Source organism: Pundamilia nyererei, unplaced genomic scaffold, assembly GCF_000239375.1.
Source record: "Pundamilia nyererei isolate P.nyererei 1_Seehausen unplaced genomic scaffold, PunNye1.0 scaffold00066, whole genome shotgun sequence".
Lineage (NCBI taxonomy): Eukaryota > Metazoa > Chordata > Actinopteri > Cichliformes > Cichlidae > Pundamilia > Pundamilia nyererei.
Genome location: NW_005187467.1, coordinates 1977176 through 2000195, shown reverse-complemented (window position 1 = coordinate 2000195; position 23020 = coordinate 1977176). Strand labels below are relative to the sequence as shown.

General features: G+C 38.3%; 1 protein-coding gene across 1 annotated transcript in view; it reads left to right on the top strand.

Annotated features, from left to right (window-relative positions):
- The window catches only part of gbe1b (glucan (1,4-alpha-), branching enzyme 1b), a 106652-nt gene extending 84833 nt beyond the window's left edge, over positions 1-21819 (top strand). Inside the window, exons 15-16 of the mRNA XM_005735981.1 lie at positions 9248-9365; positions 19791-21819. Of these exons, the coding sequence (XP_005736038.1) occupies positions 9248-9365; positions 19791-19853 (181 nt within the window). The 3' untranslated portion in view covers positions 19854-21819. The remainder of the gene's footprint in view (positions 1-9247; positions 9366-19790) is intronic.
- Positions 21820-23020: the final 1201 nt, after the last annotated feature.

Here is a 23020-nt window from a genome sequence, read left to right as displayed (position 1 = left end):
CCGTAGTGCTGCATTAACATCATCTAGCAGACCTTCTGAGGGTACTTCACGTAATCTTGGTAACCGGCTACCCTGTGTGCAGGGATTTAGAAATCCCCTGCACACAGTGGAAGCCCTGTGATGTCCCTGTAGATTAAGGCAACAGAATAGCCAGTTGGATCCCAGATTGCACATATGCTCACCTACTGTGTAGCAGACTATTTTTATAGTTGCTGATTTCCGCATGTTGGCTATGTCGTAGGGTAGTGGAGAGTTTGCATGTCATCTCACTGTGACTGTGTGAGCTTTATGTGGGGACCCCAGTTTTCTCCCACAGTCGAAAGACATGCTTGTTAGCTTAATTGGTGAATTTTTGTCTGTCTGTCTTTGTTAGCCCTACGATAGCATAGCAGCCTGTCTAGGATGTACCTTGTGTCTCACCCAGTGTCACTTGGGGGATAGGCTCTAGCTAGTACACTCACAGCCCAATGACCCTACTGGGACAAGTAGTTATATGCATGGATGAATGGATTATAAGCTGTGCATGAGTTTCTAAAGCTACATCACCTGCAATATCAACTACTGACAATTTTGAAAGAATAACACAGCTCTACCATAAAAATCCCATAAGTGCATTTAATAAGAGAAGATTTTAGACTGAGAAGTGGATCAGACTTGTTAAAAGTAAATGCATCCTGTAAAGACTCACAGTTTTAATGGCAGTGTTTCCTCTAGAGCTAGGACTTTTGTAATATAATTTTAGCAGTTGCTGTTGAGGGGAATATGAGTTGGTTGTTTATAGTAGTGTTGTTATGCTATTAGAGAGAAGTAATAGCAGAGCCCAGTGATTCAGAAAGCATTCTCTTTAGCAGTATTGGCTGTCAGAAATTTAATGAGTCCCACAGTTGTGATTACAGCAGGCTTAATGATCAGGAATGTGAGCGGGGACAGGAAGCTGACAGATTTGTATTTATTATAACGGACATCACTCCCTTATGAGGCCCACTGCAGCTCACACCAACAGCTTCCCGGATGGATATGAAGCTCTGATGCATTTCCAGCTACGACTTAAATGATGTGATAGTGAGTCAAAATGCAAGACAGAGTTTGGTAGGTTTTTTCTGTATGCCAGCAGCAGATTACACATGAGAAATTCAATCAGATGGTAATGATTCGATTGACTGGTATTAAACAGGAGTTATTCTTATTATTTCTACATCATTTTTATTTTATTTAGATGGATAAGTGGTTGCCTCTGGCTAAATTAAATAATGAAGCTCTGTCAAACTGTAATAGAACATCATAAATAGAAAACACTATTATCGCAATCAAATATGTTTTCTATGCGAATTGTACAGTATTTTGCCAAGCTATGTTATTTGTACTTATTATATAAGGTCACATACAGGGAATGATTAGGTGACATTGTCTTAGTAGCATAAATAACACAGTGGCAATAACGTTTTTGCCATCGAATTGATTGTAAGAGTTAATGAACACATTATTAAATGTGAATAGTAAGAAAAGACATTAATCAAGTTTATTCAATTATTAAAAACCAACAGAAGTGACATCGAATATTTTAACATCATCCTTTAATTGTAAGCGTGTTTGATGTGCAGTAATTGTACGTTCTGCTTTGTGTTTTTACTTTGCCTTGATGGGGTGAATCTTGGGCAAAGCACTAATAGCCTTGCTTCACAGTGTCGGCAACATCGTTTTTGAGGGTTTATTTTCATTTAGATGCAACCACATCTTTTCCTCCTGGTGCTTCTTTTGATGTTTAAGGAGCGGCCTCAGACACTGGGTGGGTTGAGAGGAAATGCAAATAAATGTGAGGGCAAAGCTTTGCCTGTCATTATACAGAGAGGCGGTAAACACATAAAGGCAAATGTGCTGTGTGTGTGAGGAAGGTAAATGTGCCGTGTGTATGAGGAGATGCAGATCCTCCGATGGGAATGTGTGCAGGGGATCCAATTAGGCTAGAAGACAGATGAAAGTGCCACTCAGAGGCAGAGGAGGTAAACAAGACAAGCTCAAAGAGTCCAAAAGTGCTTTTTCATTACACTCAGCCGTCATATACTTAAACTTTCTTCTACCTGTGTGAGGGTCAGGGATGTCACAGTGGAGCTCTACTCCACTGCGGTATCTGGAAATAATAGCTAGATGCAGGTGACCATGCTGTGCACTAGTGAAAATTGATCCAATACAGGATGTCATTTCCTTTAGCAATACAGCAAGTACCATATTATATCAGAGGGTGTTCCTCTCTAGCAAAAAAAGACCTTCTGTGGCCCTCGGTCTCATGTTGCATGGCTGCGTGGCATTTAAATTGATCTTCAGGTGCTTATTCTTTCCGGCATCTTCCATAATTATGTTATTAGTCAGTTACAAAAATAAGCACTATGTTACCTTAGTTGCAGTACTCTTGAAATATATCACCGGTTCTGGGTAACTCTGGGTGAAATAATTACATGTTTCAGTATAGTAATCCATCAAAATCCGAGCCTCTGTAACCGCAAGACGTCGTCAGATTTTTCTTAGACTAACTTTCTAATTGTTCTCTTTAGGATGTGTGTTTTTGTTTCTCTCTCAGAAGAACTGCAGTGAAAGTAAAGCGAAGCACTTCGCCTATAAAATTGTTGGCCATTAAAATGCAGTCAATGTCAGGTTTTTCGACAGCCACTCAAACCGTTTGAGTGAGGTTTTTTTTTCTTTTCTCTCCGAATCGTGGTGGACACGTTCTTCAGGCAGTGGTCTTTATCTGGCTGGTTAGAGTATTTGAAATCCCAGTTGGATCCCGTCACGAAAGCTGTACCTGTCAGTGCTGATTGGTCTTTGATTTACACTGTGCCAATAGGCAGTTGCAATTGTGTCAGGTCATCATTTTTACTTTCCTGTCTGAGCTGCTCCTGGAATGCCATTTGGGATAATTCAACTACAGGTGTAGTGACACTAAATGACTAACTATGCATGAGCGAAAATAACATGCTCTGATGTTATCTATAATATTCCAGGTAAGGTTTCTGAAAAAGGAACTATACATCTATTTCTTTTTAATGCAGCTCTCTGCAGACTGCTTTAAGATAAATGGCGATGTGGCTGTGTGGTATTCCATTAGGTTGTAACTCTAACGGATATCATCCACAGACATCCTCATCAGTCTGGTGGCTTAATCTCTGATTCCAGAAGATGTTCAAATGGTGTAGACAGATAGAGGAGCTTCTTTATTTCAGACATTAAAAGAAAATTAAATCCTCTGGTTTTATTTTTGTGGTGTTGGCCATCATTTCTCATATTTATGATAACATTGTACTCAATAAGGTAATCCTTGAGTTCTGGAAACATACTGATTACTATCAACGGTATACTGAGGCAAGAAATGTGAGCAGCCAGGTGATAAGAGAGGCTATAAACAAGCCAAGCAGTTTGAATAAATTGTTTACAACTATAAGGAAAATAAACTACATTTCATCTGCATCCCACTAAACCTCTGTAACATGTGCTATGGTTTTATGCTGCAACCTTTTTGGGTACAGTTTACTGTAAGGGATACACTGACAGGAATACATAAGTCACCTACCTACTGCACTTGTCTGTTAACCACACTTATTTAAGATGTTCATAAAGTCCAGTTAGACAGTTCAGTCATCCAGAATCAATGACTTTCCTGTTCAGTATATAAAGTATTTTATTGTAAAGACTAAACTCTAAAAATGTACAATTTACAAGGTGATCCCAGAGTTCAGTACACGACCTGAGTGTTAGTTCAGGTAATAATTGTGTTCTATGGTTCATGAAGGGAGATTAATAATATTTGAGTACAAAAATGATGTTTTCTTTAAATTGTAAACAATCCTATGCTTCAAAGCCCTTGGGAACAGCATATTTTCTTTCCAAATGTGTAATAGACATTTCTTTTATATATAATGATAACTTAAGAATGAAAAATAAATCTTTGTCACTTTATTAAAAGTGTGACAAATGTGTTGGATAATCCCCAAGTTTAAGAATGAAAGTAAATGATTAAAAAAAGTACAAAACCAAATTTTGCTGGAGACTCTTTAAACATACTTTTAAGCGCCATGTTTTTTGGGGGTTTTTTTTCAGTACGTAGTCATCAAATTTAAACATAATTTATGATTTTTATCTATTTATTTTATTTTTTAGCAATATTCTTTAAAGCTTCTACTTTGCATCAGATTTGGTTTCAGCTGCTAGTTGGCTCGAGCTGCCTCAACACTTTCGGTCACAAAGGAATAATTTCTTCCACTCTGATGAAACTTACACCAGCTGAGCAGCAAGCAGGGTAAAAATCGACTCTGAAAAGGCTAGATACACTATTTAGAAGGCTTACAAGGCCATGCCGCATTCTTCAGATGTGCACATGCAGCTTGCTCAGCTCTTGTTTACCCTCGCCAGGGTGCTATTACTTTCATATGGCCTGGGAAAAAAAAAAGACGAGTTGATGGAGAAACTAAGTGGTAGCTTGGTCTGCAATCGCAGCCATGGCGAGATTGTTTTCAGGTCATCAATGACTCGAATCATCTAGCTTCAGACTGCCTTTCTGCTCATTGGGCAAAATTGATTGTGTTCTTTAATCTTCTCCTTTATTCACAGAGGCTGTATTGATTAAAATACTGTAAGCTGTTGTTGCAGCCATCTGTAGCCACTAACAAAGATGTAATCGCTCAAAGCATCCAACTACCAATTTGTGCCAGTTTTCACTTCCTTTCAGAGAACTTTGCCAGGGAACTGTGAATTACTTTAACTGTGCATTTTCAGCATACACACTGTGCTGTGTGTGTGTGTGTGTGTGTGTGTGTATGTGTGTATGTAATTTTGTATGTGTATATAAAGGAAGGAGTACTGCAGTGCTGCTTGCACTCCAACTCAGTTTTGAAACATGCTAGTGGAATATTTACAGTTCACATCCTTATTACATTCACTCACTTGGGAAGTTTTTTGGTGTTATTTGTATTAGAAAGATTAAACTTTCACATTTCACATCACGTATCTTAGTTTCCTGGGCGCATTATAATGCCTGAGAGAATATGTCTATGTTTTTTCGATAGGTATTGCAACGCTTCTATTGCAAAATGAATTTGCTCTGTCAATAAATCACCATAGTGGCAAGTTGAGCAAGGGAAGGTGTGGAGGAAGGGATCTTTCTCTTGAGCAAAAACAATGCACAGAGGAGAGCTTCTTTTTAATCATCACTATCAAAGCAGACAAGCAGACAGCAAAAGCAGAATTTTCCAGGCTCTTGGGCAGAATGAGGCAGCGTTTGAGGATCATGCTTAAACTCAGGAATGTCGCCTACGGGTAGATAAGGTGATTATTCAGCCAGCCAATTAGGGGGCTGTTTACATGTTTATCCCATTGTCCTGTTTTTTTCCCTTCCCTATAGTACCAATCTTTATAGCTGCCAACCCTGCGATACACAATAATATGCACAGATGTTTACAGGTGTTTACATTATGCATGGAGAATCAGGGTAGACATGGTATCTACTAAGGATTTCTGGCTGGTAAGAGTAAGGCTAACCTTTGCATGTTGGGAAGTTTTTAAATTAGAAGCACAGTACTTTGCAAAAGTCTTGGGTCACCCCTCATTTTATATTTTGCTAGGAATCACTCACTATGTGTTAATAGACCTCTCTGCACTGAATCATACTTGTTATTCATCTCTGGCTCTCTTCCACAGCGTGTCTTTTTATCCTGTCTTCCTTCTCTCACCCCAACCGGTCACGGCAGATGGCCGCCCCTCCCTGAGCCTGGTTCTGCCGGAGGGTTCTTCCTATTAAAAGGGAGTTTTCCCTTCCCACTGTCGCCAAAGTGCTTGCTCATAGGGGGTCATATGATTGTTGGGTTTTTCTCTGTATGCGTGATTGTAGTGTCTACCTTACAATATAAATTATATTATATTGTTGTGATTTGGCACTGTATAAATACAACTGAATTGATTTGAAAATGGGTTGAGTGGAGCATGAAAGTCAATATTTGGTAGGACCATCACCTCAAGGCAGCCTGAATATTCTTAGGCAAGCTTTGTTGCAATTTCTTTAAGTAGTCCTCAGGAATAGTTTAACAGGTTTCTAGGACTTTCAAAGCTATTCTTTTAATGATGCCTGTCTTTTGTTCAGCTCTCTATCACAACCTGGCATCCACATATGTGGACATCACATTTTGGGTTATGTAGACCAAAATACTCAATTTTGTTTTACAAGGGCCTGATATCCACTTACGAGGACATTATACTGCTACTGTTCTATCAAAATTTTAAACGAATATCCTCATATGTGGCGCTTATTTTTCTTAAAAACAAAAATAAGCTAAAAAATAAATAAATCTGGTAATTCCTTGTTTTGACGTTCTTGGGCCCCAATCAGCCCAAATATCGAAGAGAAATTAATAATGCATGCCGTGGAAGAGTTCGGGTCTTAGGTGGTTAATGTAGAGATCTGGGGAGGCCAATCAGTGACTGTAGTATTCCATTGTGTGTTTTTGTATCCTGATATGATTGTATTGGCAGTGTATTTAGGATCATTATCATGCTAAAAAAAAATGTAGCTGTTGCCAATCAGACACTTTGCAAATGATATTCCATGTTGGTTCCAACTCATTCCTGCATTTATAATTACATAGACTTTGACAAGACCTCAAACAGCTGAAACGCAGTCCCAAACCATGTTTTACAGATTGCTGTAAATACTCACTGTTGTACCTCTCTTACAATCTCTTCTGTGCTACTGATGATGATTTGAACCAAAAATTACAAATTTTGACTTATCACTTAAGACCTGTTGCCACTTCTGGCATACTTTAGACTCTTCCTCCCTATTCCCTTAAGAATGTTTTCTTGACAGCCACCCTTCCATTGAAACCATTTCTGATGACACTTCAGTGAAAAGTAGATGGATCAACTAAAAGGCCAGATGTATCTCTCAGGTCCTGTGTCAAACCTTAGCTGGATTTCTTTCCCTATTTCTGAAGGATATGGCTTTTAGAAACTGTTCATCTGCTGTAGACAGTTTTGTAGGCCTGCTTGTTCTTTTTGTTCTCTGCTTGTCCAATGTCCTTTATTTTTTCAAGGACGTGGACAAGTATGCTGTTTTCAGCGAGTGACACTTTAGGAATTACTTTGTTGGTGCAAAGAGAGCTATTTTATGCCTGTCAAACTATGTTGTCTTTGGCATTCAGATTCAGTGAAAAGGAATGAGCTGCAAGTGAAAAGGTGTCTAAAGATACAATTTAGTATTGGCCCTTTTTAAGTTTTCTGTTATGTGTAGATACAACAGTGGCCCATCCCTTTAGTTAGGTACCCATTTGAATAATTCATCAGTTCAAGTAATTCAACAAACAAAAACATCTTTCCACTGAAAATGATCAGGTGCAAGGTGTTCAAGAACACTTTAAAAACTTACAAGAAAGTTTGTCTTGTTGGAAGCAAAATATATAGAAATTAAGGGGGACTAAATTCTAAAGTATTGTATATTTTATTTATTCATGCATGTTTGCCAAAGTGCACTTTCTTTCATTTTTTAAATCTAGCTTTTAAAGTATTAAAATATTTTCTGACATTAATAACAGCCCTGCAACTGATCCTGACACCCATCCTTAGTCTTTTTTTTTTTTTTTTTTTTTTGTCAAGTAACAACATGCTCATGTCAAGTAGTTTAAGAAAGAAAAGAGGAGTTTTCTAAAAGTCATGGAGGATTGATTCTGGCTCTTAACAATTTTAATATCACATCAGACGTTAGTTCGACATTTGCTTCAGCTGAAGGGCATAATTATGCATGTAATCAGTTTAATGTTGTAGCATGTATTCTCTACAAAGGTGACTATCTGCTGAAGTAAATACTGAAATGCTCACTAGAGCGCATAGAAAGACTTGCATATTGTATTTCATCCACTATCCTTCCATATTTCTTTGTTTTAAAGAGCATGCAGATTTATTGATGACCAAGTTTAAGCAGCTGCAATAATTCAGCCCAGAAAAGTTTGAGTCATTTTGTACAAGGACAGCACAGAAGGAAGGTAAAGGATTATCCTCACTTTTCAACCATCCATACATACACTACCTGCAGCTTTCCTCTTGACTATTTCTTTAAGGGCATCCAGACGCCTTAACGCCCACTCACATCCTGGGCCATCTGACCTCAGGATTTTGCATGATAAGGTGGGGCCAGGTTTCACAATGAGCTCACCCGAAACTCTGGCTGATTGGGACCCACACCCAGTTTCACACCTTGGCTCAGGCGATTAGAGGATCATCAGGGGGTCCTTTTGTCCCTCTGTGGGGGGGTACTCCCACTAGGTTTAAATCTGGGACTCCCCACCATTTGACCTTAGAACTGAAGAAGCTTCTCGGATAAGAGGTGAAATGTCTTCAAGCAACTTAAAGAAGTCCAGACGCTTTTCTTTGCAAGCTCCTTTGACTACGATGACCTGGATGACTGAGAACCTTCACAGACATATTTCTTTAAGGAAATCTGCGGTTTACTTTGCTGTCTTAGTGCAGTAAAACACAACATCTCCTCACCCTCTCTGATTCCTCACCTGATAAAGACTTAATGTCAGTGTACAAAAGAATAAAAGATAAAATTTATCTTTCACATACAGTGTTTGTATGCTAAAAAACAGAACTGGTTGCAATGTTCAGTACAGTATTTGTTAGTAGCAAATTTAGACAAGTAGCCTCTTGTACATCTGCTAAATACCAACTTGAGGGAGCTCAACAACTTGGCTAACTCAGTGTTATTTAGATATATTTCAATGAGTCTGCAGTGATTTGCTGAGTACTTGACTTAAATCAGTCTAGTCTCTTGTCAAGTTGTAAAACAACAAAATGTGAACAAATCCTAGAGGAGGAGAGAGTATTTTTTATGATTTGTCATGTGTATCTGTTGTCACTCATTTGGATCACTTTTTCTGATTAAATTCATTATTTATGCAGTGCATTAGATAAATTAGACTGTCAGGCTGGATGGTTGAGCCATGGCTGAATCGCTTCTCTATTTATGTTAATTTCAGGCAGCGTTCTCCTCGTGTATTTGGGCTCCGCACTGTCGCTGTGCTGTGCCGCGAGGAGGAGATGAATGCTGATGGATGTGAGGATTTCAATGAGTATAAACCAGCTGAGCACTGCTAAACCAAATCTGCACACCAAAAGCACTAGTGCTAAAACTCCTTCTGCACTTCTTAGGTCTTCAATCTCATAAGCTAGTTTCCCACTGCTATTGCGCCTTAACCTCAATCTTTGCCAGATACAAAATCAAGCTGGATTCAGATGCGGCTCAGTATGGAGGTCACGGACGGCTGGACCACAACACGGAGTTCTTCACACAGCCCGAGCCCTTTAATGGCCGCTCTAACTCCATCCAGGTAAATACCTACGGCATCACATTCTGTGACTTATAAAAGGTTATCTTTTGTTGAATGTCATTATATTTAAATGTAAAGTATTCTACAATTGAAAATCCAGGGCTGTTGTATTTTAGAGTCCACTCTCTACACCACTTTTCAAATAACCTATGCTGTATCACCATCCCATTCAGCATACTATTAACATGCTTTTGAGGTTGTCCGTGCTGAAAAAGCGACAAAATTAAGCATTGCTCAAAAATGTCAGCGTGCATACTAAATCACTGTTGAGTGTGCTGTTGATGGACACCATTGTCCCACAATGCAGTGCACATATGTAGGCTAATGGAGAAGTTGCCCACAGCTGCAAAACATCAAAAGGAGTAGTGGGTGGTGATAAGAGAGCTCTACAAATAGAAATGAAGGATTAAAACTTTTGACAAACATTTTTCTTTCTTGTTGTTGTTACCAAATTAATTTAGCCTGTAGCAATACAAAGTCACTTGTCATAGTTCCTTTTATTAGAAAAGTATAACAAATATTACAAAAGTGCAATTTTGTTAAAATTGGGACTCTATGTGAAATGTGGGAAAGAGAAGAATGTGCTGATCATTTAAGCTCTATATGTGAAAGTCAATAGTGTAAGCACGTTAAATAAAGAAGGGGGTGGGGTGATATTTGGGCAGAAAGACTTCACCTCCTGAATTCCTTTATCTCCTCTCTATTATATCTTACTATAATACACAAAATCTCTGTCTTTGTGTTTCTCAACTCTGACACAATCATGGATTGAGCAACTAAACTTGGCACACAGGTACGTGTTAGGCCCATAAAGGTTTTTCTTTATCAGGTGTTCTGACATTAGCAGTGGGCGTTGGGTGTTGCCTCACACCAACCTAGCAACAGGTTAAAATGTTGTTAAAATTTTGACCATATAAAGTATTTACTAGCCCTTACATAATTACAAAATTTTTTTTTTTCATAAGTGATTAAGTATATCAGTTTTTGTCATCATGAACATGCCACACAATACTGGAGCATGGGTGTGTTCTAGTTATTAAAAGATCCAGAGACATCTCTGTATTTAAGGGACAATGCTGAAAACCTGCACTGAATGTTTGAGATGTTTCGGCCCTCTCGAAAGTGGACTCAGTTGTGTTATGGAAGTCAGTGCATGGGCTCGGGAAGATTTCTGATATCCATAGAACACAGTTTTATCACCACGTTCACACACTGGCCCCACTGTAGCCACTGCAGGTGGGGCAGAGGTGAAATGCATAAATCAAAACTAAGTTGAATGAATGTGTTTTGGGGTTTTTTTTTCCTTTTGCTTTTTTCGGGGGGAGATTGGGGTTTCATACCAGCTTTCAAATACATTGAATTCATCTTGGATCCTTTTATAATTACGGTTTGATGTAAAAACTAAGGTGTTAATGGCACGAGCTTTCTTCATCTTCTGAAGGGGTGTATGCACTGGGACATTGACAGCTCCAGAATGTCAAACGTCAGCTACTCCTAGAATGGTCATTGCGGTAAAATTGCTTTTGAGTGTTTGCAATAGTTTATAACATAAAAGTTATCATTAGGTTTTTTTAAAAAAAACAAAAGAACTGTAAAACTATAAAGGGATATAAATTACCGGCATTGTTGGTTGTTTTTTGGTTCTCTGTCGGTTGCGTTTCTTTTTTTTCCACATTCATCACATTTTGTTAATTGCTCGCAAAACGTGTTGAAAAAGCTGTCTGTGTGTTCATGTTTGGTCCTTTTATGTTTTATGTTTAATTTCACAAATCATTTTAATTAGCCTGAAATGGGTTTTGTAGTGAGAGGATCTTTCGAAGCCTTTCTAATGAGGTTTAAGTGTGCTGGGATGAAAGAGGGCTGCTTGTTCTGGCAAAAAGCCATGGTCTCCCTGGTCTGGGACTCTCAGCTTAACAACAGCAGTATAATTTAGTATCTGGTTCATTAGGATTATTATTTTTTTAATACAATATTTAATACAATATCAAGAAAATATATTACAACATTAAAAAAGAACTGTGCCTCTACCAGGGGCTAGCTCCCATTGTTTGTGGCCTCCACAGTGCTACATTTTGTTTTGTGCATATCATATTTGGCTTCTATGCGTTCACTCCGCTCATGCTGGCAGTTATCCTGGAGTCATTGAACGTTATGTGAATCTGATATCTACAGCTCCTTTCACATTTCACAGCAAACAATGTGCATTATTCATGGCGCTAGAACTTACCTTTTCATGTGCACACCGCTTAAGCTTGCATGGCATCATGGAGGGGAGAAAAATATCTGGGAGAATGAAGCACTGGGCTTCCATCAGGAGGACTGCTTAAGGCTAATACCATGAAATAAGTCTGTCCTTGAAATATAGAAAGAAACACTGATATGCATTTTAAGCAGAGTGCTTGAGGATCTTCCTCTTGTTTACGTCCCCCCTTTTTTCCCAGTTTATTTATTTTTTTATTAAAATGCTGAAAGCCAATAAGATGTTTATTAATAAAGTCAGGAATGAATTAGTGAGGATCAGCGCAGATGGATTGCATGCTACATCTTATGTTAATGATTTCAATTAATGCACAAGGACAGTGATGTCTCTGAGGTGGTCTGCGGAGTCATCATCTCCTCCTGTTTTTGTTTTTCAGTGTGTTTATTGGATTAAACGTTTTGAGGCGGTACTTAAGTCGTTTCACTTGGTACCAGAGTTGACGTAGCACCTGATGAGGTGTTTGTGTATCTGAACTCAACTTGAACTTCTTCAGATCAATACTGAAAGTGTTGCAGTTAATGGATAGAGGATATTACTCGATATTAAGAGTTGGACGGCGCACTTTAATGCATCAAAAATGTGTTTGGCAAAGCTCACACTGCTATTAAGAGCATCAATTCAGCTTTATTTAAGATTCTGTCGACCCCAGTTTAAAAGCCTCTTCTTCTTTCATGCAGACACTGATCCTCCGTCGTATTAACTTAGGTTTCATCAGTTAAGGACGCAAATTCTACAATCTCTTAAATCTTTCCTAACTCTTATTAATTCAAACACTGCTGCTTCACCCACATCCCTCTTGGCCAAAATGTGAAGTTTAGTTAACAAGTCATCTGCTAATTTTGGCACCATCATAGATTAATGGGGAACGACAGGAAGTGAGAGGAATGGAGCCGACAGAGAGGGAGGAAGAAGGCAAGCGGGGACCCTTCTGTACATACTGTATATGCTTTATAGGCTCCTTCGTGGAGATTGCACAGCGAGACTGTAGTCTTGCATAAAGATGCTTTTCTCCTCCTCCTCACACCTACCTGGTTATGACAAGAATAATCAGACAAGAGCCTCTGCGGGGGCTGCGAGAGGTGCCCACACCATCCATGTTTTATTTAACAACTTTTGCTTTCAAAGTCTGCACAAACTTCTTTTCTCCTGTCTTTTTAATGGGTCTGTCAGTTCTCCAGCTTCCTCGTTACAGTGTGATAATAAACTCTCATATCCTCCAAGAACGCATCACACCTCAGACTGAGAATGCACATAATTGGATTAAGCTAGCAGAGTCTTTTGCATCCTGGTAACATGTTAGGCTGTGGCAAGCACCATGTGGCTGTAATACCCTGTGTTTACAAATCTGCTCCTGGACACTTGTCATCCAGCATCTTTTTAGCGCTTTCAGTCTTGTCTGAATTATTGAATTACTTACAAAAGTGACCCCTTTTGCATTTTCATCATATACTATATTTGCAAGTGATATAGTTATATACACATGTTGAACCAAACTCATTAAGTGAAAAAAAAAAAAAGACCATGCATGCAAACAAACATTTTTAGGGAGAGCTTTACTGAAAGGTAATAGGATATAAGCCATTTCTAGATGTGCTTTCCAATCTCTTCTGCTTAGGCACAAAGAAACAGGCCAGGACGACGACCAGAACCATTAGCCATGTTAAGTGCATTTCTTTCAAAACTGTGTAAGCTTGCCATCACCTCACAACTGGCAGAAAACCGAGTCCACTCCACCCATGTACAGTCAGGATCAGACCCAGTCTTTATAGGAGAATTGTTTCCAAGAGGATATTCCTCTGATGTGGAAACAAATAAATTTGCTTTGTCCACCAAAAGGCTAGAAAGTGCGCTAAAGGAGCAGTCCCTCAAGGAAACAGTGAAGCCTTTTGGCTTTTTGCAAACCAAAGATTTTGTGCAACAAGCAATACTGTGAAGGAAGTCTCTTACTGACTCTAAATTCATTCTGCAGACAGAATTTGGCAGCATCACAATAATGTCAGACAGAATCATAAAGAGCTACTTGTAGAGAAAAGACGGTACCCTGCAACGGCATGACCCACAGCACAGCTCTGATCTCAACTTATGAAAAGACATGGCACCTACATCCATCTCTATTTAGGACTTACTTGTCCTATACCATACAATACCATACATCTTACATGAGTATAGATGAGTTTAGATGATAAACAAATACTATCCATAGCGTTTTTACATTTTAAAAGCACCATCATGTAACAAGATTTTCTTTCACAAGCTCTTAAAACCTTTCCACAGTACTGTATGTTTAAACTGTGCATATTTAAATGGCACATATTTATCACTGAATATTAAAGTACTTCTTTGTTTCACATGTGGGACATCTTTAATGTTGTGTGTGCACCCGCGTGTGTGTGTTTGTATTCAGCTGTATTTAATTTTATCCACTATGTGAAAAGAGTGAATGTTAGAACAGCTTGCCATGAAGCTGAATAAAAAATGATTTTAAAAAAATGCTTTGTTCTCCTTATGTGGATAAAAAAAAAAAAAAATTGACACCCCGGTATCCTCGGCAGGCTTTTTATGGGAATTGCATACATCAAGAATTACTGCTGTTCAACATTTAGAGTTTATTCATTTAGCGAGACAAATTTTAAATTGTCACAGAATAAAATGTCTCAGAGAGAGGAAGCTTATTTTAGGTGGCCCCCTTTGGGTACGTGTCACACATATAGTTTTGTTTGAGTGTTATAATGTCAAATATGTAATGCTAAGAAAGGCTGGTGAATAATTAGCTGCATCAGAACCTTTTGATAAACTTCATGTGCTTCAAAGGGGATGTCTTCTTTGACAGCTTCACAAAAAGAAATTAAGCTGAAATGAAAAAGAAAGTAAGAGAAAATAGCGAGCTTGTGGCAAATGATCAAAAGATGTACATTTCCATCAGTGAGATCTAACACCTGATGCTGATGAGCATGAAGTGTGAACTAACAGACAAAAACTGTGACATGACATAAGGGCACCCACTTAACACTTTTACATGTATATAAACTTTAAAAGACAAGCTCACACTAGTACACTTTGGTCAGTGTATTTTTCTGAACTGTACCATTGAATATGTACTTTGAGACCAGACTCGAACATATTACATGAACTCTGGAGGAATTTCAGCCATCTTTACTCACAGCCATGTGTATAAAAACCTTAACCGTAAGTATCACTGGCAGCTTATCTAATCAGCCAATCACATGGCAGTAACTCGGTGGATTTAGGCATGTAGACACGTTTATTGTGGCCTGCTGAGGTTCAGAAAGGTATTGTAAGTAACTTTGAGTGTGACATGGTTGTTGGTGCCTGACGTGCTGGTTTGAGTATTTCAGAAACTGCTGATCTACCACACAATCATCTCCAGGGTTTACAGAGAATGGCTTGAAAATAGAAAATATCCAGTAAGCAGCAGTTCTCTGGGTGCAAATGCCTTGTGGATGTCAGGGGTCAGAAAAGAATGGTCTATCAGGCTGATGATAAGGAAACAGTAGTTCACATAATCAGGCCCACTTTTCACATTTTGGCACCGTTTGCATCCACTAGTACCAACTAAGCACCGTTTAAACACTCCAGCCTACCTAAGTGTTGTTGCTGATCATGTCCATTACTTTACGACTGGTTTAAACTGGTTTCTTGAATGTGAAAATCAGTTCATTGTACTCAAATGGCACTTCAAAGTCACCAGATCTCAATCCAATAGAGCATCTTTGGTATTTGGCGAAACAAGAGATTCACATACTGAAATGGAGGTGCAGCAACTGTGTGATGCTTCTCAAAATTAACTAAGTGGCCAGTGAGTCCAGTGAGTGTGTGGTGGACAATTCATTCAAAGATTGTTTCAAGCAAATAGTTTGGCCTGCTTTTTGATATTTCAGGTAAAGGTTCTAGAGATTATCTGACGTGTGTCATTTATTTTTATTGTTATTATTATTAATCCTTAGTTTGCCCAGGTAAAAATCTCATTGAGATTTAAATCTCACATCCAGGAGACACCTGGCATTTTTTTAATCTAATAATTAGAGCCTTTCAGGTTGCAATTGTTTTGGAAATTCTAATAATATAAAATAATACAAAAGCACAAAAAACCAGAGAGAGCCTTTGTTTTTTTTTGTTGTTGTTTTTTAACAGAGGCTTTTTGTTACTGGAAATTTTAGGAATGTAAGCTCTATGATCAAAAGGATTATATTTAATTATGAGCAGCAATTTATTTTATTTTTTTTTAAGTGATGATCTTTGAAGTACTAAAAATCAATACAACAGTCTTTCAGAAATGATGCTGCTTACTGTGAGGCTCGGCTGAAAATATTCTTTTGAAAATAATGGCCTGCAAAATCGTGTCTCAGCTGAAAACGAATCAGGTATAGTTCTTTAGGTCTTAGTTTCAATTAACCATCCAAGTCAGGTTTGTTTTGTTATCCTGTCAGATCCTTAGACTTTGCCTGAAGTACAACCAACATGTACACAAGTGTTTACAGGGAACTGATACTTGTTAAGTGAGTAAAGTGAGCCAAACAGAGACATGTCTGGAGAGTTAAAGTGCACAGAGAGCCTATAGTCAGGCAGTGCTCTAGCCTAGGTGCTGGGGTCTGGAGACAGGGTGGATGATATGTTCCTGCGAAGCAGCTCATGAATCCTTTATCGGTGTGTTTGAACATTGATCAGATTTAGTATTAGCCCAAAGGCTGCATTCAGTTCTGCAAGGGAGTATAAAATCCAAATTCTCATATGTGAGCTTGGTGTGAGGCAATACAAGAGAGTTCATGATACAGAAGAAGTCAAGAAAGGACAAACAGCTAAGCTGTTTTTCCTACTAATACAATATTTCACAAACGGTGTATTGTGTCCTATTGTGTACCACTTTGTCCTTTTCATCACATTTTGTTTTTAACCCCTATTGTTAATACCTACAATAAATTATCAAATTAGTTTTACAGTAACCATTACCTGATCTGGCAACAACTGCTGGCTACAGCAGCGACTTTGTGGTTGTGATTCTAAGATGTGTGTTGCACACGTGGTCATATTGGCATTTCCTATACATTGCTGCAATGATCTGCAACTTGCGGAAATATTGCATGTGTCGTTATTAGTTTTTATTTTTATGTGATTTTAAGTTTTTCTTTTCATTGCAGTTTAGTTCAGTTGAGTTTCAGCTAATTTCCTGAGTGGATTTGCTCATTTAGGACCATTTTTAGCTCATCCAGCAAAGAACGATGAGCTCATGCCACGGTGAGGCATCCATCCACAATTCACAAGAATCGATACTCCTCCTCATTGTGCGGAAGTTTTATTGAAACTTACACATGTAATGGATCTTCACCTAAATTGTGCTCATGGTCAAGGTCAGATTTATCATTTTTATGGCCACTTGTCATGGGTTCACATATTTTCATGCTTTTTATGTCCATGGATAATACTGACCATGCAATGATAATACTCCTGAAAAAGCTTTCAATTGATGGTGAATGAGATTAATATGTATTGGATATGACCGTTGGCGATCCTATTTAAATTCATAGTGGATTTTAATTCTCATTAGTTTGTGTAATACAAACAAACAGTGACATTCACAGACATTCTGGTTATTGTTTGAAAATATTTCATGTTTAGTTTTTATCAGTTTTGGTCTTAGTTGTAGTTTTCCTAATTATTTTAATATGGAGGATATTTGTTAGGGTGTATTATTCAGAGGTTTAAATGTGTACCAATACAAAGACAACACATGTTGAAGGTCACTCAGACACAAACCAAAGCCTAATCACACTGGTTGTGGTAACAAATTTGATCACACTGACAAAGACTAAATATGTTTCCAGTAATTTCCACAATGTTTTAGCTAATTACGTGAGTACTTGATAAGTTTTCCTTTTTCACAAATTCTAATTTGTTTGTTTTATCTCACTGTTATTAAATTGTTTTTTAACAACTAGTTTTATTAATAACCAAATTACCTTGATTGGCAAATGCTATAACGTCTGATAACGCAAACTTGATTTTGTCCTTAAAAAAAAAAAAGGTTCTGCTTCCATGGACAGGGTTTCACCTCATTTTGTACCTAGTAGTTTAGTTCAGCTGGCCCTGTGTTTGATGAGATAGAAATATAGATATAAATGAATAAGTCAGGAGCTGTGTATATATATACTGTGAAGGGAATTATTTTTCACAATCGAGTCTCTCAGTGTTAGTGGATGGGTTCAAAACAGTATGTATGTGCCTAACGTTGCAAGGAGTAATATGTTAATTAGAATGTCTTCCACTAATTGCTGTGCCAACACTTGAGCGTATCTGCTGGTCCTTTTTTCACAGATTAATTTATAATTTGTCACTATTTCTGTCTGTTTGGTGGAAATAAAAGCTGTTGACATATTCCAGGTTAGACGCAGTGGTAGCTTTTGTCTAAACAGGTGCAGCGATTCATTCTGCCTTTCCTTCTCTCCGCGGTGCTTCTATATGGAGACTCTCCCACTGTGACTGTTTAATTAGTCACCAATGTCTGTGTCAGTGTTTCAGCGCCGGGCTGTATGACTCCCTCGGTGACAAACTGTTGCCAGAGAAGCACATCCACAGTAAGCTTAGATCCACTGATGCTGAGGGGCGACTTGAAGAGTTCAGGGAGTGATTGAATTGTTTACAGCTCTGCTGGCTTTTTTCGTTTTCTGTTGGGAAATATAGCATCATTTATGCCCGCTTGGCTTTTCCTTTGGCATAAATCTGAAATGACTAATGGTACACAGCAGCTTCCTGCTGCCAAATGACGCTGTGAGTATCAAAAGGATTGATCAAACACTTTATTAGCTACTTTTTGAACTATATATGTGTATGTATATACATAAGGAATGTGACATGCCACGTTTTTTTCTGTTTGTTGTTTTTCCCTGACTTGTTTCTTCTTTACCCCAATGAACTCAAAGATTCTTTTGAAATTACATTATATCTTTACAGAATCACACATTTCCAATTGATTCACAGTCCAGTGTTTAGAGATGATGATGAAACTCACAGCTACTGCATTGATGAGAGAGTTCAGAAATTAAAACTAGCAGCGTGCCTCCACTTCTGGCAAGTTTACTCATTTGCAGATTGTTCAGTTCACTGAGCATGCTTTGAATAGAATGCAAATTTAATTATATGTTTTAGACAGATGAAGTCCACCACTTCATGGAGATATGTTTAAGAAGTTGAAGACACCTCTCCTCATTGCAGATATGCTGACACCACTGCCACCCAGAGGTCTTTGTGCAGTTGCAATTCTGTCACACTTTAAATATTCTTAAAAGATATTATCCTCTGAGTAGTCTTAGACCACCTTTTCCCCTTATATGTCATTTTAAAATTGCATGTTATCCTCCTTGCATTTCTTTTTCTCTATCCTACTCATCTTTTTTTAGCCATTATGTCATCCTTGATTTTGAGAGGTGACCATGTCTAGTCATGATTTCTCCCTCCTGAAAAGGATAAAACTTAACACTCATTAATCTTCAAAATTGATGATCTTATATCAGTTATATCAATGTAGTCTTTGTAGTGCTTGAAAAAAAGGCGAAAGGACTTAAATTTGTGAAGTTGTTTCGCCTCTCATGCAAAAAGCTTCTTTAGTTCTTAAACACTGAGCCCATCCCGTGGTGGATCGATCCCAAGATACTGAACCCAGAGTTATTCCTGATGCATGCAATGGTGTTAGAAAGCAAAAAAGGCTTGTGTAAATGAGCGAATAACATGTTGTATGAATTGTTTTGAGTGCTCAAGTAGAGTAGAAACGCCATATAAGAATCAGTCCGTTAACCATTTAAACAACTGACAGAGTGCCAGATATTTAACCCCTAGTAGCGGTTGTCCCCTTGGAGGTGATTGTGTGAGTCCCCACATGGGAATAGTCCATTCTTGTGCTCATGTGCTGACTCACATAATTAATAGCGGGTCAACAACCCTCAGGGCATTTGTTTTAGAACTAGAGAAGCCTCTTGCATGAGAGGCAAAATGTCTTCATGAACCTAAAGAAGTCCAGCTGCCTTCTTTCAAACACGCACGAATGCTGTGACCTGGATGACTGAGACACCTTGTTAACATCATTAATCTTCAATTGTCATCTCACTTTTCTCCCCACTTTCTCCCCTGCCACTGTGTCTCTCTTTCTCTCTCAGGTCTACATCCCCTGCAGAACAGCTATTGTCCTGGCCAACGAGGAGATAGATTACTGTTATTAGAGGATGATTGTCTCCACAGAGATCGGGATTGAGAATGGATTCCAAACTCTGACTGAGTGTTAACAATCACCTTCATCTTAATGTCAACCTTGTACACCACCCAAACCTACTTTTTTTGTGTTCGAGCTTTTTTTCTAAATGGGGGGGGGAAAAGCATTGCCGAGCTGTGTGCTTTCAAATACCATCTGCAACCTAAGACGCTGTGTAACCCCATTTACCACAGATTGGTCCATTTGGGAAGTGTCCAACCTAACCAGCAGCTAGATGCTAAAACTCCAAACCCTGCCGAGTCCATCCACCACTAGCCAGCAGCCATTTATAGGTACTCCTGCATTTGGCATGACATCTGAAATACATGACCGGCAACTGTGGCAGAGGAAAGTGGTACCATAAAACCAGCATTCATTTATTCACAGATAATACAAGCTCAGGAATGTTAGGCATGTTTAAATACAGCATACAAGGTTTATTATTTTGTATTTAAATATAAATAACATTGTAGTTTCACAGAGATGGCAAGCACTACAGTATTACTAGCATTTAAAATCAAAATATTCAGGTAGGCTGTTTAATCACTGGTGATGTGTCTTTGTTAATTTGCATTGCGGGACATTATAGGTGTAAAATGTATTGTAATTTGCACAAAGCATTAAACTGATTTGAATTACTGTACTTTTTAATGAGTATCTAAAACAGTTGTGTTGTAATGTTTGAATTTATGCAGCTACTGGGAGCATTTAAATGGTTATTTATGGTTCAGTTATTAAGCCGGTAATTTGCAGCTAAAGCACTGATAAAATCACTTAATTTGGAGTGTTCACAGTGTGTTGCATAATACACAAGCAACATTTGGCTGAATTAGGCCGTTTTTACCCACTTTGTGTAAAGTATTGCATAGTTTTCTCCCACACTAGATCGCATTAGAGTAGTTTATGAATTGTATGTTACACTGTGCTACAATCGACAAGAAGAACTAAACTACTGAAGACCAGTGTGTCCTTTTGTGTTCGAAAAGACAAGGATGACTAACACACTTGACTACTAGGATATGATTTATGTGCACCGTGTTCATTAGGGATTCCCCTGGGAATATTCCAAAAAAACACCGAAACGGCCTAAATTCATGCAGAGCGCCACACGTGCCTCCTCCAATTAGCAGTGACTTTTGTGACTTTAGTCTCAGCACAGTTGATGATTGAACATTTCAAAGAGCAGCCACAGTCCTCATTCTGTGTTATAGAATCCATCACAGTACCTATGTGAGGAGGTTATTAATTAGCTAAAACATCCTACCGTCATAATAGGTGACATTTTGCAAATGTCATAATGCATTTTACAAATGAGTGATATTTGGTCTGCTTCGAGTCTTTACGTTGTCTTGTTTTTCATCCTCCTGAAAGTTGGCATATCATCACCATTTGAAGCACTTTCTAAATGTTTTATCGAATCAGCACGAGTAAAAAGGGAAACGAGGTTGTTATGTGCATCTCAGATAAAGCTCCGAGGTTGTGCCATCCTCATCTAGAGCATTATTTCAGATTCGGAGTCATTTAACCACCTATTGTAGCTTATGACAGGTTTTGATCTGTGTCCCGTGCAGCTGGGGGAGGAAAAAAAAACACATTATTTTTCAGGACCACCCGTCTGTGTGCAGCCAAAAGTGTCATGAACATGTCATTTCTTTTTTGTCTAAAAGCAAATGCGTTCAAAAAGGCCTTTTCTCTCTTTCAAGGAGTACAAGAGACGATCACTCTGCATATATTCTAGACAACGAGGTTGTGAGACTAAATTGGAGGGTATAATCATCCCTCATCTGACCCAATGTCATTGTCATTTTAGCACTGCCAAAATGAATTGTCTGCAGTTGTTCTCAAAAGTAAAATTGATGTCTGATATACTGTAACAATTTCAGCATATTTCTTTCATTATTGCTAATGATAATAAATCAGTCCCTGTCAAACCACGAGAATGTGAATGAACTGAATTTGCTCTCTGACTACTGATACTGTCCTATTGCGCAGTTGGGGAAATGTGGAGGATTCCACAGCAGTATGTTGTAGTGGTACTTTGTAACCTGATGCAACAAATGTGCAGTTTGGTCTTGGTAGTGTGGGAGGTCATCGTGATATTAAATGTAATTTTAAAATGTTAAAAGTTGATCTACTAATTATGTGCAAAACTGCCCATACTTAATAATTTTTCTTAGTCTTCCACCTAAATCAATTTAAAATGGAATTATTGTAGCTTCCAGACACATTTCTTTTCATTTTTTCATTGTAATACTGCTTTGAATTTGGACATAATTTGAAGGTAAGTCAAGTCCCAAAATGACTAGTACCTCCCACAAATTTGTACATTTTTATATTTGCAAGTTCATACCTCACTTCTCTTCACGTTGGTCAACAAACTATGGGATTTATAATAATAGTCCCAAACTAAATAAATAACTGTCTTTTTTGAGAGCAGCTACAAACCTGGATTGTGTGTGTACTTGATACTGGACCAGGAAAGGCCCTGACATCTTTAAAACAACAAAGGAAGGAATCTATTTCTCACTCTGCGCTGCAGAACATAAAGTTTCCATTTCCATTTGGTGACTAGGGGAGCTGTGAAATCTTGTTACATGACTATACAGAGCAATCACCTCAGTGATTCCCACAACATGATGTAAGGGGGATGAAAGACATCTCATCAGACAATAATACTTCAATTTCCATTTCCTAGGCATCTGCAGTTTGTGCTACTTACACCAGATTATGTGTCTTTGTGCGTCGGTATTGATACAAGCAGTAGCTTCTTATTAGCAGCTGCACCATGAAAAGCAGTTTGGGAAGATCACAATGTGGCTTTTATTGAAGCTTTTTCACAAAGGTACTGATTCAATTATGTGGTTATTTTTGAGGCATGCGTTTTCTGGGTGTTCTCTCTGGTATTTCTGCAATTGGCTTTCTACCCCGCACATGTTGAGCCTGTCTGTCTGCGCAGCTCGCTGGTTTTGGATTCATGTTTTGAACCTGCCCGACATGTCCCATGCAGCTTTTCTGTCTCCAGTAAATTGCCAAACATAATAAGCTTTTCCTTTCTTTTCATTTTATAGTGGATGGCTTTCATAATGCTATACAATAGAATATAATAATCATGCTGATTTCAAATAACAGAAAAATGCT